This window comes from Falco biarmicus, chromosome 1 (genome assembly GCF_023638135.1).
Source record: "Falco biarmicus isolate bFalBia1 chromosome 1, bFalBia1.pri, whole genome shotgun sequence".
Classification (NCBI taxonomy): domain Eukaryota; kingdom Metazoa; phylum Chordata; class Aves; order Falconiformes; family Falconidae; genus Falco; species Falco biarmicus.
Genome location: NC_079288.1, coordinates 9,579,398 through 9,595,261, shown reverse-complemented (window position 1 = coordinate 9,595,261; position 15,864 = coordinate 9,579,398). Strand labels below are relative to the sequence as shown.

Genomic DNA, 15,864 nt, shown 5'->3' with positions numbered 1-15,864 from the left:
AGGTGGAGGCTTGCACAGCTCTGGCTCTCGCTCTCCATTGGCAAGAACCTTGTGGCTGGATAGTGGGTCCCCTGCCCCATGGCAGGAGACTGGTGGGATCTCCCACAGCCAACAGCACAGATCTCCCCAGACCTGGCAGATGAACATGTTGGGAAGGGCTTTCCCACACCTTCACCCACATCTCTGCAAACCCTCCCCAGGAATATCATATCCAAGGTTTGGACCTGCACAGCTGAGCAAGCAGCTGAGTAAGGAGGGAGTAGCTCTATCAGTCCCTGCATCCTGCCACCCTAGGGACAGCCCCTTTAAGTCCACTCTGCTGTATGACAATGACTACAAAGGGCACCGTGTGACTTCCCTTCATTATCTTTATCTTAAAAAAATACAGTGTTAAACCTCTAATCAGCTGGGGAGCTAACAGAGCTCAGGGGCTGTGATGAAAAAGGGGAATCCATTACTTTGAAGTGAGCAAGATGTTGACTAATTGCCTAAGATGATCAGGAACATCCCACACCATGTTTTCTCCTTGATTAGACAGCACTCTAAGCTCTCTTCATTACCAACAACCTGATGCCAAACACCTTTCTCATTTTAGCAAATGTCCCTGGACTTCAAGGGGAGCTTGCCTGAATGAACACTAAGAATCCAGCTGGGTCTCATTCAGCCTCTCTATTTAGTTGTGCATTTTTCTTCAGCTACAAAGCAGAACAATATTCCCCACACAGAATAATGGGCCTTCTTTGTAGCTTTCAGCTGAAAGCTAAATTTGAACATCCATTCTGTACAAAGCTGGGAAACGAGGTGCAAAGGGGCCCCACCTACTCACTTCAGGATTTCTGATAAGACATGTTGTATAATACTCCAGCCGTTTAGAAAATGCTAATTACTATCTGACTGAGATGAGCAGAGGCAGGATGAAAACGTTACTTGGGGTGAAGGTTCTCCCCTCCCTTGCTTTCCAGGATGTTTTGTGGAGTTCAAGATGATGAATGACAGTAGATAAAAATGGAATAACCTTCCCTGACTCCTCGCATCAATCCTTGTGTGGTACCTCCCCGCCTCACCTGCTCAGCAGTGTTAGCTCCCGCACTTGAGGTTCTCTCCATACCAGTGTCTAGGTGCAACATTCATTGTGAGCTGCCCTGATTTCTCTGCCCCATGGACCGTTGCTGAGGTCCACAGTAGGCTGGCCTTGCTCTTGCCCTGGTCCCAAATGACAAGAGGCTGTATGGAAAGAAAGGAAAGCAATCCCGCAAGGTTTGCCCTGCGTGTTCCTGGCACAGTCATGGGCAGAACAGAGGCGCCACGGTAGCTTCGATGCTAGTGATCTACAAAGGCAGTCCGAGGGGTGCAAGCACCTTCTGGCTGCTCTAGGTTTAACAGCCAGGGTCTTGCCGTGAGAGCTTGGCATGCCGAGGTAACAGCGATGTGCGATTGAAGCCGTTCAGGGCAGCAGAACACAATGGCCTGTGTCTCTAGGAAAGGCACCACCGTAAAGGCAGTGGTTAGCCCTTCGCCTTTGTGCCACGCGGGAAGCAGGGTCAGCAGAAGCACGGCCAGGCTCCGGCATGCCTCGGCAGGCAGGCTGCTCCCCGGGGCTGCTGGCACGTGTGCTGCCCTGGGCAGCCCTCCGCCCGGCGGTGCCCACAGCTGCCGAGCAAGGTTGCAAAGCAGGCTCATTTAACCGCCACGTTACAACTCTAACGTTGATCCATACCCTCCGTGGCACCAAGGAAAGAATATTTCCCATCATTTCCACATGCTTTGCTTTTGTGGCCCCTGCACAAGAGACTCGGCTGCAGTTCTAGCAGCAAGAAGCAGGGAGAGCGCCTGCTGTAACAGGATTGCGCACGTGTGCTCACCATGCAATGAAAGTGATGAGTGACCTGCCATCGGCTATGCTTCTTGTGGGCTAGCATTGCTCCAGACGGCCAGATTTACCCTCGCCTGGCAAAGCAGGTCCTCCCTGCAGGGAGATTTCAGCTCTAATGTGGAACAGCGAGGTACTGAGCTGAACGGCCTCAGGGCGCACAGCACCAAGTCCCCCTACGCTGCTCCGAAGAGGGACGTGGGATTGGACCTTATCGGCGGTTCTGAACCTCTAATCCTGGTTAAACAGAAGGGCAAGAAAGCAAGGTTTAACCTGCTCACCTCTCTGTGCCTTTGGGTGTTGGAGGCACTATGTCACTCGCCAGCCCAAAAAGAAGTGACAGAGAAATCAAGTTGAAAGGTGACAAAAGTCCCCCAAATGCTGCATTCAGATTTGATTCTGTAACAAAATAGCCTAAGGACCATGCATTGGTGAGAAAAAAAATGATTAAACTGGGCAGAAGTCTGGTATCCTGCAACCTTCTGCAAGACAGAGGCTGTTCAGGATTACCTGAGTCGTCTCTTTGAAAAATCAGTGCTTGGAAAGAGACCTGTGCCCAGCTCCTGGAGAAGAGAGGAGGGCGTTTTTGGACCCAGAGACTACCCGATGCAAAGGGACTCGCACGCCTGCTGCCTGGGAGGGGGATGGCCACACACCTCACACCCTACGGGGGGCTCCAGCTGCTCCATGCCAACCTGTCACCATCCACCAGCACGAGCCCTGCTGTGCTCCTACCTGGTTGAAGTTGTCGAGGGCTTTGTGCAGGTTTGCATGCATCCCAGTAGGGGCCTCGTTGGTGATTTTGATGGAGTTTTCCAGGATGCCCTGGGGAATGATGTGGGTGTCAGGGGAGGGTGCCGGCTCCGCGCTAATGAAGACACGGAAATCGTGGTGGCTGCCCTCACTGTGCTGCTCCAGCTTCTTCTCCAGAGAACTCAGCCACTTGGCCACCAGGTGGATGTTCTGGCAGGGACAAAGGAAACAAGGCTTCATCAGTCCCCCCAGATTGACACTCATGCTGAGCAGGCACCCAATCCATCACACCAATGAACAGCAACCACCAAGGCTACACTCCGGAATTTGGTACTTGTCCTGGTAGTGCCTGTGTGCAATTCACAGCCCCAAATATCCTGTTACATCAAGTACAGTCTTAAATTCAAAATAATCAGTATAAATCACCAGCAATGAAGCAAGCCGCTATTGGGTTGTTTGGGTTCTTAATGGTGATACTCTCCTTCTTGTTACAGTAATATATGGCTGATGAAGTAGAGCTCTTCCCCCAGATCTACCAAGCTCAAATGAAAACATTTGTTCATTTTTAACAGAATAACAGTGAGGACCCTCAATATCGGTTACTGGGAAAAAAAGTCAAGCAGGTGGTTTTACAAAGACCTTTAACATAAAATATTTATTTATTCATGCAACTGATTAGACATATCTGTCAGAAAATCAAGCAGTATTATGTGGAGATGGCGAAATAAATGAAGACAAGCCTCAGATTTTTCAGCTAGAGCCCTATACAGTGTTGGAGCTTCCAGGCAATAAACCAGCTTTTTTTTGTATCAGGAATGGGGCAGGTCACACACAGCAGGGCTCTATGGACTAAACCCACTGTCATTTTAAAGTTAGTGTGTTATCCCAGCTGACTGTGTTCACAGGCACTCTGCAAGGTGATTTATCCCATGCAAAGACAGGACAAGGAATTTGCTAAACTTAAATTAAAAGCAGCCGCCAGAAAGATAAACTGCTTGGAGGTGGAAAGGAAATTACATAAAGGAGCCATATTAGAGGCTTAGAATAAATATATATCACCTATAAAAGGGACCAGAAAGGAGCTCTCGTGCTTAAATAGCACAGTAATGGAGACTATTAGGAGTAAAATGACATTCTTCAGAAAGTGGAAATTGTGTCCAAATGAGAAAAACAGAGAACAGCACAAAATCCAGTCATGATAAGGCCACAAAATGTTTTAAGAAGCAATATTCTGAAAATCATAAACACTAATAATAAGCCTTTTCCAGAAACCAGAAACCTACCAGCAAGCCTATAAAACTAAAAGATGATCAAGGTGTACAGAGAGTGCCCAGGAAAGGCAAGGCCACCACAGAGCAGCTCATATTTGCAGGAAAGTTCATTGCAGAGCTTGGAGAGAGCCCCACTGTGACACGGTGCTATCACACAAACGCTGATGCTGGAGACACCTCTGTAAATCATCCATCCATCCGTCCTGCTCCAGGCAGGGTCAGCCAGAGCAGGCTGTATCCCGTTGGGGTTTTGGTTACCTCCAAGGCTGAAGCCTCCACAACCTGTCTGGGCAACCTGTGACAGTGTTCAACCACCTTCACAGTAAAAAAATAAAATAAAATAATAATGTTTAAGGGAAATCTCTATTTCCATCTGTGACCATTGCCTCTTGCTCTTTCACTGAGCACCACTATGAAGAGTCTGGCTCCATCTTCTGTACTTCCCCTGCTATGGGGTATTTAAACACACTGATAAAGCCCCCTGAGCCATTGCTTTTTGAGGTTAAATAATCACATCTCTCAGCCTCTCATACGACAGATGCTCCAATTCCTTAATCATTGGAAAGACTCTTAAACTAAAGCAGCAGATGAAGAGGTTTTTGGAAAAATTGGTAAACTAATAATAACGATTTACTAGGACCAGATGGTAACCGCCCCAGAGCAACTCAGATACGGAATCCCCCTGCTACCCCTAGGCATGCACCAGGCAAACTGGCAGGGGCTCCGACACACCACGAATTAACACACAAAGAGTATGAGTTCGAGAAAACCAGGAATCTAAAACGTTCGACCCATTTTAGAGAGCGAATAGGGAAAGATCTAAATCTGAGCTTGTTACCATAGTCTCCTTTTGCAGCTGCCAGGAAGGTGAGCTCCAGCAGGCAGCTCCAGGCACCACCACGGATGGTGGTAGAGTTGCTCCCATGGAGCCAGTATATCTCCATGCTCAGATTTGCATCAGTACCAGCTATTTATCTTTTTGTCTTTCAGTTACTGTTGTTATTGCAGCTAAGAGGGAAGGTCTCTCAGGCTACCAGCAGGTTAAGACACAGGAAACGGGGGGGTGGGAAGGTACTGACGGAGTTGGAGCTGCTCACCATATTCAGAAATGACCTGAATGAGCAAATGATTAGTGAGCTGACAGAATTAGTCATAAGACAAAGTAATTTCAAGTATTGAAAATAAAACCGGGTGGTAAAGAACTGCAGAATTATGCCATCAATCTGAGTGACTGGCAGTGATATGGCAGAAGAAATTCACTGTTGATAGATGCGAAGTAATGCACACAGAAAAACAACCCTAGCTATAGATATAAACAATGACGGGTTCAGAATTAGCTATTACCACTCAGGGAAGAGATCTCAGAGTCCTTGCAGTTATTTCCTGCAAATAATAGTTCAGTGCTTAACAACGTGAGAGCAATCAAAGGCCAGCAAAGGAACAGAGACTAAAACTGCAGACATTATTATGCCAATCCACAGACACACGGTGGGCCTTCATCTTGAAAACAGCACCTAGTTCTCACCTCCTTATTCCCAAAAGGATATAGCTGCCACATAAGGAGACACTAAATTGGCGTGGACTTGCTAGTTTGGAGAAAGAGGAGGTGAGGGTGGAGGGGGTGAGTGAAGAACAAGAATGGAGGGATGAACAGAGCAGGCTGCAAGCTTAGAGTGAGTGGACACACATTTTTGTGCAACATAACTACAACTGTGATAGTTTTGTCTTGGGGTTTTGTCAAAGTTGAGAGAATCACAGAATGAAGCTGAGCTTAGATCCACGGAGAGAAACACCACTGCACACTTGGGCTGTTTATACACCCTTTCCCTCAGGCAGCGTGTCGGTCCGCCCCGGTGAGGGGTGCTGTGCACTGATGCCACGTAGGAGCCTCAGTGGAGCTCCCTCGCAAGAACACAGGAATCCTCTTCTGACTTTCCTGTTGGAGGTTTCAGGTGCCTCTTGTGAGCTGCTTGCAGAGAGATCCCAGGCAGGACTGCAGAAGAGGAGGCACAGTTGCAGAAAAGGCAAAGCTGAGGTCCTGTCGGCACGGGCTGGGACAGAGCGGTGCTGCTAGCACGGACTGTTAGCAGCACTTGCAGTTGCTGCAGGGGTGGGTCAGCACTCAGAGCTGGACCAAGAGGCAGGAAGGACCAGATGGTGATACATCTCTCCAGAGGATCTGGGGTGCCTCAGGAGAGGAGAGATTAAAAATTCAGTCACATCAAACAGCCCCCTTTGCACATCAGCAACTGTCCTTGCATGCTACCACATCCTTGCCTTGTCCTGGGTGAAGAAATCAGTGTCACCTCTCAGTTTTGTGGAGGGATCCTGCTAAGGATCAGTATGTTTACAGTTGGTATCTCAACTCTATTTTTTTTGCTCTATTTATGTATGTAATTACTGTGGCGAAGGCTGACTTCTAGATTCCCAATAGCGACAGCAACATATGTAGATCTGAGTCTTGGCTCTGCAAGCAGTGTGACCCAGCTTCTACAAGCAGCTGGACTGGCAGGCATGCTTGCCTCCTTCAGAGTAACTCCCCTCCCAAGCATCACAAAGCAAAAGCTCTAGTCTGTTCTTGGTTGCACAAGCGCAGCTTCAGTACAAGTTGCCTTCACAATGGCTTTAAGCCTCTGGATTCGTACCAGTTTTCAGGGTGCTGGATATGGGTATGCCTGAGTACAAATGTCTACAGCTGAACTAGCCATCCCACCAGAGAGTCATGGAGAAGGTAGATCATCTTATCCTAAGCCAGATGTGTGCAGGACATCCAATGGATCACTGGTGAAAGTGCCCAGCTCTGCCCCTGGCCTGGACAAGGTGACTGGGTCAGGCAGAGCTGTTTCTATTGAAGGCACTTGAAGTTCAAGGAGGTGAGTGGTGCTTTCAGAAGCCTTTTAGGAATACTGCAGATACATTACTCTCACTGGCTTCAGAAGCATCAGAAAATAAAATAGCAAGTGTGCAACTGTGTTTTCAAGACAAAAGACATCTTTTAAAAATATGTACTTAACTATTTCCATTGTCATACCCTCTATGGGGCTGGGTACAAAGTGTACCGAGAGCTCAGGAAAAGCTCCTGTGCTCCTGCCTCCTTGCACCAGACCTCCATGGTTTAGATGTAAATACCACATTGTCTGCTGCTTGCTAGCTTCAATCTTGCCCTCTTCTGCACAAGATTTTATGGGGCTGTCTTGATGCCCTAAGTCAAATTGCTAGATGACTCCTGCCAGAGGTCAAGCCTCCATCTCCGAGACAGCAGCTGCTTCAGAAACATCAGTCAAGAGAATGATTGTTCGGGGAAGCCACGGACACCTTGCACCCTCCGGTCCTGTTGCCCCAAATCTGATTCATATAGCTGGGAACAACATTTCTTACTTAGAACTGCATAAATTCAGTCTCCTCCCCTGAAAGACTTAGGGTTGTGCTCATGTCACATAGATGAAATGGAGACAAGGAGGAGATGCCGGAGCAAAGGAATCATGTTTTGGGGAAGCATTCCTTCGTTGCAGACAATGACCGTGTGAAGAGCAGTAGACAAGATGCAATTATACCTGACTGCTGATGCACCAGTACTGGCCTGATGCATTTAGGATTTCAAGAGATGAGGCAATCCTCAGGGTCCAGGCAACCAACTCACTCTAAAAACAGAAGTCCAATAATATAAGTCCAAAAATAAAACAAGTAGGAGGGGACCAAAACCCGTAACTAAAGTGTTTCAAACAGCCACACAGATGTAGTAATATAGGGAAAGAGCCCAACAAAATAGCAAAAGAAAAATTGTGCATTAACTATTAGTTTAATCACAGACTATATAGCTGACCTGAAGTATTTTCATCTTCAGTTGGATAGTTTCTTCCTACATCTGCTCTGGTTGTGTTAGATGGCTGAAAAATAATTGCTTTTGCTTGTGTTGACACGGCACCAATGATCATTATTTGCCAGTATCACTGCCTTCTAACAGCTGACTTAGGGAATATTTCTAATCTAACGATAATTGATTGCATTTATATACTATCCTTTTGTGATAGAAGGGATGGAGAAGAGGTGTACCTGCAGTAAAACATGGGTTGGTACTAAGAATTCATGACTTGATCAAATGAGTATGTCTGCAAATCCCAGACCAAGGCAGAGGAGGGGATTCAAAGGTTTGCAAGAAACTTTTGCATATTAATCCTCAGCAGTCAGATAGCACAACTTGACACCACGTGGCTAATGACAACATATACAGTCATAATAACTGAATATGTAAATTATCAGTAACAACAAAGACAACGCTGTATTAACACTACATGTTGACCAAAGACCCACCTTCTCTTGCTTGTTTTGAAACCTGCCTCCCACCAACTTCATGGGCTACCTCTAGACCTTATTCGGGAGAAAGAGGGGGTAGTCCAGCCTGTTCACCTTCCTTTGGCTCAGGGTTTCATGCACTCCCAATACTATCTCCCTAAACCCCACACTGCGGTTAACACTGCACTGATGAGTTTTACATCATCCTCATTCCAAAAGACCCCCTGAAGACACGTTTACCCAGGACACAGCAAGGTAATTCATTGCTTTATTACATTTTTTCTTAACCAGATTTTGGAGTCTGTGAAAGAGCTGTTGTGCAAGGGCAAAAAGCAACTCCCTAGTACCTCTGTTTTTTCACAGCTCATGTCTAGGTCTGTGCTGCAGGCAGAAAGAGGCAATGGTCTCAGATTCACTACCTTGCTTTAAAAATGGAGGGTGGGGACCAAACCCTGCTAAAAAAACAAACTGCTGAAAGGAAGGCAAAAAAAGAAATTTGAAACGTTTTCCCATGCACTCTGACTGTTACCACAGTACCTTGCCCTGTGTTATTTCCCCACTTTGTGTTACCGAGTACGAGTGACTGAGGTCAGGTACCAGAGGATAAGGGTCTGCTGCATGAGCTGGGCTAGGGTGCATGTGCAAGAAGATGGGAGCACCAGAGGCTTTTCTTTGGGCATTCACTTCCAAGCACCTTTGTGTGTTTGTACTTCACAAGGCAGAACATATATCACAGGATGCAAGTGTTGCTATAGCAACCATCAGAAATAGCACTATATATATAAACGAGCACACACTCCACAATGCACTCCCTTTGCTGATAGCAACTGGAGACCCTTCACATTTCTGAAAGTGGCTCTCTCCTTCACGCCTTATCACAAATCGCCTCCCGGAGCAATGAGAATTAGTTGTTTTTACAAAGTCTCATTCTCTTGTAAGATGCTCTCAGAAAACAGTCACTGCTTTTACAGTAAACCTGAAAGCTAGGCTTCGCAGCCCAGAGACAGCCTGGCCCTTCGATACTCACTGCATCATGTTGGGGTATAAAAAAGGGACAGGGAGAGGGAAGGGGAGAGAGTCTCTTCCCTTGGCCATGCTTACCATCAGTGGTAATATGACGTTTCATCACATGGAAGACGCCACACATACTCAGGATCAGCGTCACCCTTCCACAGAGCCCTATGATCATGGACTTGAGCAGGTCATGAGCAGGACTCAGAGGCCGGAATGGATAAGCACAGACCCTACCACCAGCACCTGCTCCTGTCCATGAGACCAAGCTGTTTCTGAGCAACAAGCTTGCTGTTCCTCACCGTGGAGAGAGGCAACCTCAGAGCTCTAGAAGCACCAGAGGTGGTTTACCCTGTCTGTGGTGCATGCTTTCCCTGAGCTTAGAAGTTGCAGCAGCCAACGTGCCGAGGGTGCCCGCTGGGCAGGCAGCGGGGCTGCACCACGTTCTCACTGACCTGAAGTGCTTGGATTTCTGCAGGAGCACCCTGAGGCTTTTCTAGACCCCACTCCATGTTCACCCTTGACAGGGAAGGGCACATCTGATTCTTGCAGCCGGCACTACCTGAGCCCTCCCTGAAGCCCTCCACCCCCAGCAAGCCTCTCCACGTGCTGTCAGGGGGAGGGTTACAGCACGTCAGAGCAAGGGCAACCTGTTATCCTTCAGCCTCACCTCCAAACATGCTGCTTGTTCCCCTGGACTTGCTGGGCCCTGAGAATTTCCCCATCATCTTACTTGGGCTAGGCCAAGTGAAGTAGCTCTGTTATCTGCAGTGTCACTTCTCTGCCCACCACCCTAGCCACTGATCGGTTCAGAACATGATGGCACCACTCTGCCTTTTGCTGCACTAGCAACTGCACATCTATTCCTATCCTGTTCGTGGGCGTCTCTCCTCCACAACCTGCAGTGCGATTTCACCAACAGACACAGAAGCAGCGCTGGTCCAGCGACACCAGTACTGACAACGCTGAGTCACGTCAGCACGAGCATCAGAGGGAGCTTTACACCTTGGTTAGAGCTCAGGATCTCAGCTGGGCCACCGCTGGCCCTGTACTAAAGCTGTGCTGCGGCAATATCACCGCTTTCAGGGTCTGTACGCACACACGCCTGCTGCGGTCCCTCCTCCCAGTGAGAGACCAGCCCTCTTCTGCTGCAAGCTGGGCCAGCACGGGCTGTTCTGTGACCTGGTGCACAGGAGGCAGATACAAACAGAGAAAGGCAACAGAAGACAAAAATCAAAGAGGGCTGGTCTGAAATCTTTGCAACACTCCCAGGATATCAGCAAGCACCTGACTGGTTTTAAGACATTTTTTTGGAATGAAGTACAATACATTTTGCATGTTCTTTTGGCACAGACATGCCTTAGTGTTGATGATAGTAAATGAAATGTGCCCAGGACTACTTATTCCTTGGCTGACTTGTTCACAATTGCCCCTTTCTACACTATTGACCTGTTTTACTGGTATACGACATGTTTATTGGGAATGATCCTTGGCCTATACACTCCTGAATGGCCAAGGAGAGCACCAGACCTCTTCAACCAAGCACCAGGAGCAGACTGTGCAGACAACAGGACAGGACAGGCAGCTGAGCTCCAGCCCCACAACGTCCCCTAGCACCGCTTCATTGACAGGTACAGATGTTGCTGCAGGATGGTGGCAGAGAGGAAGGACGACTTCAGGTACAGAGACAAATACAAGAAAAGAGTAAATGGGGACTGAATGCGTGAAAAGAGAGTGATGAGGGTATCACAAGAGGCTGGTAGGACCCAGGCAAAGCAGAAGCTCAGCTGGACTTAGCAGTCAGTGGTCAGACAGGAGAGGGTGTTCAGGGGAGAGGTGATGGCAGGACATTGTCTCTGAAGAGGTGCCTTGAGACCACTGCTGCAACCGCAGCTGCTAGCTTGAGTGTCTCTCTGGCTTTTTCTTTCTTTTGGTCAAATGTGACAAGAGAAAAACAGGCATCATATGGAGCCAGTTGTATGTGTACAGAATCTGACATGCACATTTGCGTCTGTTCTCATCTCTTCTCCAACCAACCCAGTACTTCATCCTTTGCTGGAACCCCACAGTACCGAGCTGAGATCTGGACCTCAGCCCACATGCAGCCATTGGTAGGGGGAACTGCTGGGACTTGCCAGGCCAGAGAGCAAATAAGCATGAGCTACAGAAAATCTGGGCTGACCTGAACTCCCCAAAGTTTTGAAGACAATGTTGGGGCTTATTTTATAAGATTTCACTTCATTAGATATAAAGATGTAAAGGTGATGAGCAGGTGAAATGCACAAAGGACAATTGCTTGATTAATCTCAAGAAATGGAGGAAAATAAACTTTATTTTCAGGACTCCATCACATTTGTGTTTTAACCCAAAACTATACCCTGAGACAGGTTTCCAGAGCAGTTGTACAACAGAACTGGGACTGCAGATGTTACAAAGGTATTGAAAGCCCAACAGAAACTTAATTCCATCCCAGATCAGTATTTGGATTACTTACTGGTCTGTACGTGGATCAGCAATTGGAAAAACTTGGGAATGGCTGTTGTGATATGAGGCAGGAAGGAAAACAGCTGTCTGAAATACAACACCTTTCTCCATCAGAGTATTGGTCCAAAAATCATGGAGAACTGGAGGCAGAGTGGGCATTCCTTCTTTTATATATATTTCCAGGAATAAAAAGATACTGTGGCTGGAAGGAAAATTAGTCTTTTCTTTACTGAAGCAGAAGCTTAGCGCCAAATACTTGCATGTGCCTTGAATGGACAATATAGCTCTTTTGCTTGTAGCTAGGTCTCACGAAATGCACAGAAAAAGGCTCCATTGTATTTACGATGCAACAAGAAGGGCTCTGCCAATGTCTGAATCTCTTACAGTTTTGCTCTAGGAGCTCACTGCTATCCAATTTAGTACATTGGATAGAAGCTGACCCAGTGAAGCAACAACCTATGAAAATGGAAAGATGCTCAAGAATTAAATTAACTTAATTGCAAAGAGAGGGAAGTGACATTTTGGCTAATGGATGAAGACTACAATTAAATTGGGAATATCTAATGTTTGAACTTTTCCCTGCATCAGTTCACTCAGACATGCACCTGTAAATATGTAAAAAAAATTCACTCTTTCTTTGCTATTAGGCTGATAAACATCATGTGTTGATTGTGATGGCCGCAGGTCCAAATCCTTCCTGGCACCAAAAAGGGTCGTGAGAAAATGTGATTTTGTGAAAACATAAAAATCTAAATATATGTCAAACTTTCTTAGCCTTTCAAGCTGTTGTTTCACTGTTGTCCTGCCTCCACAGCAGACCCCTTCCCATCAGCTGTCACTAGCGCTTCAAACTACATCTGAGAGTTGACGTTGGAAGCTCAGTGCCAAGTAGTTAGACGGTGTACCCACCTAAACTGAAAGTATCAGACCCAAATTCTGTGCCTTTATCATGGCCAGAAAAATCTGGTTTAAACCCCTCCAAACCTATGAACCATTTCTAAAGAGACTGAGAAGCTGAACCTGATATCAAATTGATTATTGTTGAGCACAAAGATCATCCTCAGTTCTTCAATGCCAAGTATTTAGATAAAAGCAGCTGCTGGGCTTGTGCCGGGGTTTGTCTGTGCAGCTCAGGTAACAAGTTCTCCTTCAGACAACTGCACATTTGCCATAGGGGGCCCCTATTTTGCTATTGGACCATCTGTATTTGCAGAGAACAATTTTATCTGTGGACTTCATTCTCTCATCATCTGTGTCATCAAATAGTGTCAGCATGGGCACCGTGATGGCCAGGGGTAGGAGCTCAGCAAAGCTGAAGCTACAAGGCGGGAACAATGCTGATGCTAGAGGAGCAGGAAGCTGCACTGCTCAGGCTCTGCCAGTGTGGGAGCGATTTTCTTTCCATGGGAATGAACGATTGGGTTGCTTTCTGCTGTTCTTTCTTATAAAATCAGTCATTCATGAAAATCTCCATTCTGAGAGAGAGCTAAAAAAACGTTCAAGTTCCCAGGGGACATGGATGCTATTTTCTTTATTTTGCCTCCTACGATGCTACGATGTCAGAAGGCAACACTGGCTGGTCAATACAGTTGGGAAGAAATTGGTCCCAGGACAGCAGCCCTCCCCAACACAACAGTGATTCTGCTCCTGTAATCCAATAAGGACTTCCCAACCATTTCAATATCCCTTAACAACCCATTCCAAAAAACCTAATTCCTCAACTCATTATTGCTCAAAGTACTTGACTATCATTATTTCTGGTTCCAATCAAGGACCAGTAGTGAACTACATACGTAAAAGCCATCTAGGTGATCATATCTAATGTTTGTCTTGGAGGACATCTGCATGAGTTGATATCAGACAGCAAATTCAATGCATGGAAAGGGAGCTCTGCTCCACTGGAGCTGAGGAGTTGTTCAGTGGATAGCTAAATCCAGACATGAACCTAACAACTGCTTTTTGTCTGCTGAAAAGCAAATGGGAAGCCCGAGTAAAACTGTCCTATGGGTGGCATGCAGCATCCAAACAGTGAGTTTGATTAACCTGGGTAAAACTATCCGGAATGCCTTTTCAGATCTGCTCTGTCCTCCATTATTAATGCAATTATCCACAAATCCTGGGACATTTTTGTAAATTGAGTTGTCTGTGTCAGTACAGATCCTGTGCGAATGATCTAAAACCACTCCTGAAACTGTTTGCAAGGTATTTGTCATCAAAAGCCTTGCAGGAAAGATCTTGCCAAATAAACTGCCATATGGCGAATATTTGCTGTGATGCACCTATGACTGAAATGACAAGGGAACCTTCTGTGGGACTCTTACCCACTGACTCCTGCTGTGATGAGTTTGGTACCGATTTTACTAGTCAGAATTTCAGCCTTGTGAAAATGCTTTGTCCAATCTTGTAATAGCTTATCCAAAGAGCCATTGCATTTCAGGTGGATGCGCCATAAGAGTTTTGTTTGACCAGGGAAATCTTGTCTGCCAATGCTGGGGACACTTGTCTGGTCCCTCAGGCTGCTCTCCCACTCCTTCTCCTGCTACATGAAGCTCCAGTCCTTGGAAGGAGACAGGAATGCAACGTGAGATACAAGGCAGGTTCTGGAGCTGAGCAGCTTGGCCAGTCTGGGTGACAATTAAGTTCCATCACCTGTCCCACCACATGCCTATCCCAGAGAGAAAGGGTACTGCCTGCCTCCAACACCTGCTGCGTGCTTCCAGCTCCATCCCGAGCCACCAAGTGCCACCAAGGCATGACTCCAGCTCCTAGCGGGACCCTGATGCCTGGATGGCTCAGAAGGTCTATGACTATAAAAAACAAAGGAAGAAGGAGCTCTCATCTCTGTGTTGCATCAGTCTTGCCTGTATTGCCTTATTCCAAACCAAGCGCAACACAGAACTAGAATATTTACATGTGTAAAGTTTTACCAGTTTTATGACAACACTGGAGAAAATCCCAGATGACTGACTGACCCTGAGGAGACACAACAGTGGCACCAGGCAGCCTGTCCTAATGGCCACTCATGTGACCGCTGAGTTTGCCCCATGGTTTGCATCAAAACCTGCCAGCAGCCAGCTGAATCGAGCTTCTCGCTAAGCTCGCAGGGGAACCTGCCTGCTCTGTGCCACCAGCGATGGTCACCCTTGGCAGGTGTTGCTGGAAAACCAGTTAGCACAACCACCAAAATTGTTCTTTCATATAAGTATAATTTCTGCAGCTCTTCTGATTTAACCTTCAGTGTCTGCTGAGACCTCATGCTGATTGCTCTGACTGCCGGAGAAGATGTGAATGGTTGAAATAAAAATACTTCAGGCCCCCAGTACTCATCTGCTAGCACTGAAGCAACAGATACTGAAGCTGACATTGCCAATAGATCCTTTACAGGATCTAACCATCAATGTAGAAAAGAACCCTTTCGTTTTGCATTACCAAGTAGAATATGTCTCAAAAAGCTGCATATTTTCTTCATGTCTCAAAGGCAGATGCTGGTACTGCAGCCATCTGTATTAAAAGCTCTTGAAAAGCTCACCATTGTCTGTCTACCTTAGAGGGAGCTTGCAAAAAAAAGCAAAAATTAAGATCAAAATGTCAATGACATTTAATTTAAATTCAAAATCCAGCCTGAAGGCTCAGATCAGGACTCAAAGCTTTGTCTTAACCTAATTTTATCCAAACAATTCAGTAATAATAAACATTTATAAAATACACATCAAAGAAATCAGAGGGGTTTCCGAGACCTGTAATGAGAGCTGGCATCACTGACTGCATATTAGCAAACCCAAGCACTCAGTGAATAAGTGGCTCCAGAGAGCACTTGACAAAGACAGAGCTCCCTTCACGTCCTAAAAGCTTCTGAAACATTTTGCTGAGCTGTGATAAGAGCTTTAAACATTTACCTGGTTTGGGATGCATAAAGCAACCGGCAGCACTGCAGATAGCTTCTGCCTTTGCTACGGTGCACATTCTCATTGCTCATTTAAACAATTGGGAAGTTTTGAGCGGTAGTAAGGGAGCTAGTCTAACAGCTCTTAAGAACAAAGTTCCTTATTTATTCATGAAGCAAATAAAAGGATGGGAAAGTGTAGGATGACCTTCCCTCAGCAGACTCCCTACACCTACACACCCTACAGGAGGCTCAAGGAGTGAGAACACCAAAACGACAACGCCCAATAAAAGCAAGAG

General features: G+C 46.5%; 1 protein-coding gene across 1 annotated transcript in view; it reads right to left on the bottom strand.

The window, feature by feature from the left end:
• Nucleotides 1-15,864, bottom strand: part of DNAH9 (dynein axonemal heavy chain 9) — a 186,292-nt gene that overhangs the window by 20,488 nt on the left and 149,940 nt on the right. The window contains exon 63 of the mRNA XM_056342836.1: nucleotides 2,606-2,833. Within this exon, the coding sequence (XP_056198811.1) occupies nucleotides 2,606-2,833 (228 nt within the window). The remainder of the gene's footprint in view (nucleotides 1-2,605; nucleotides 2,834-15,864) is intronic.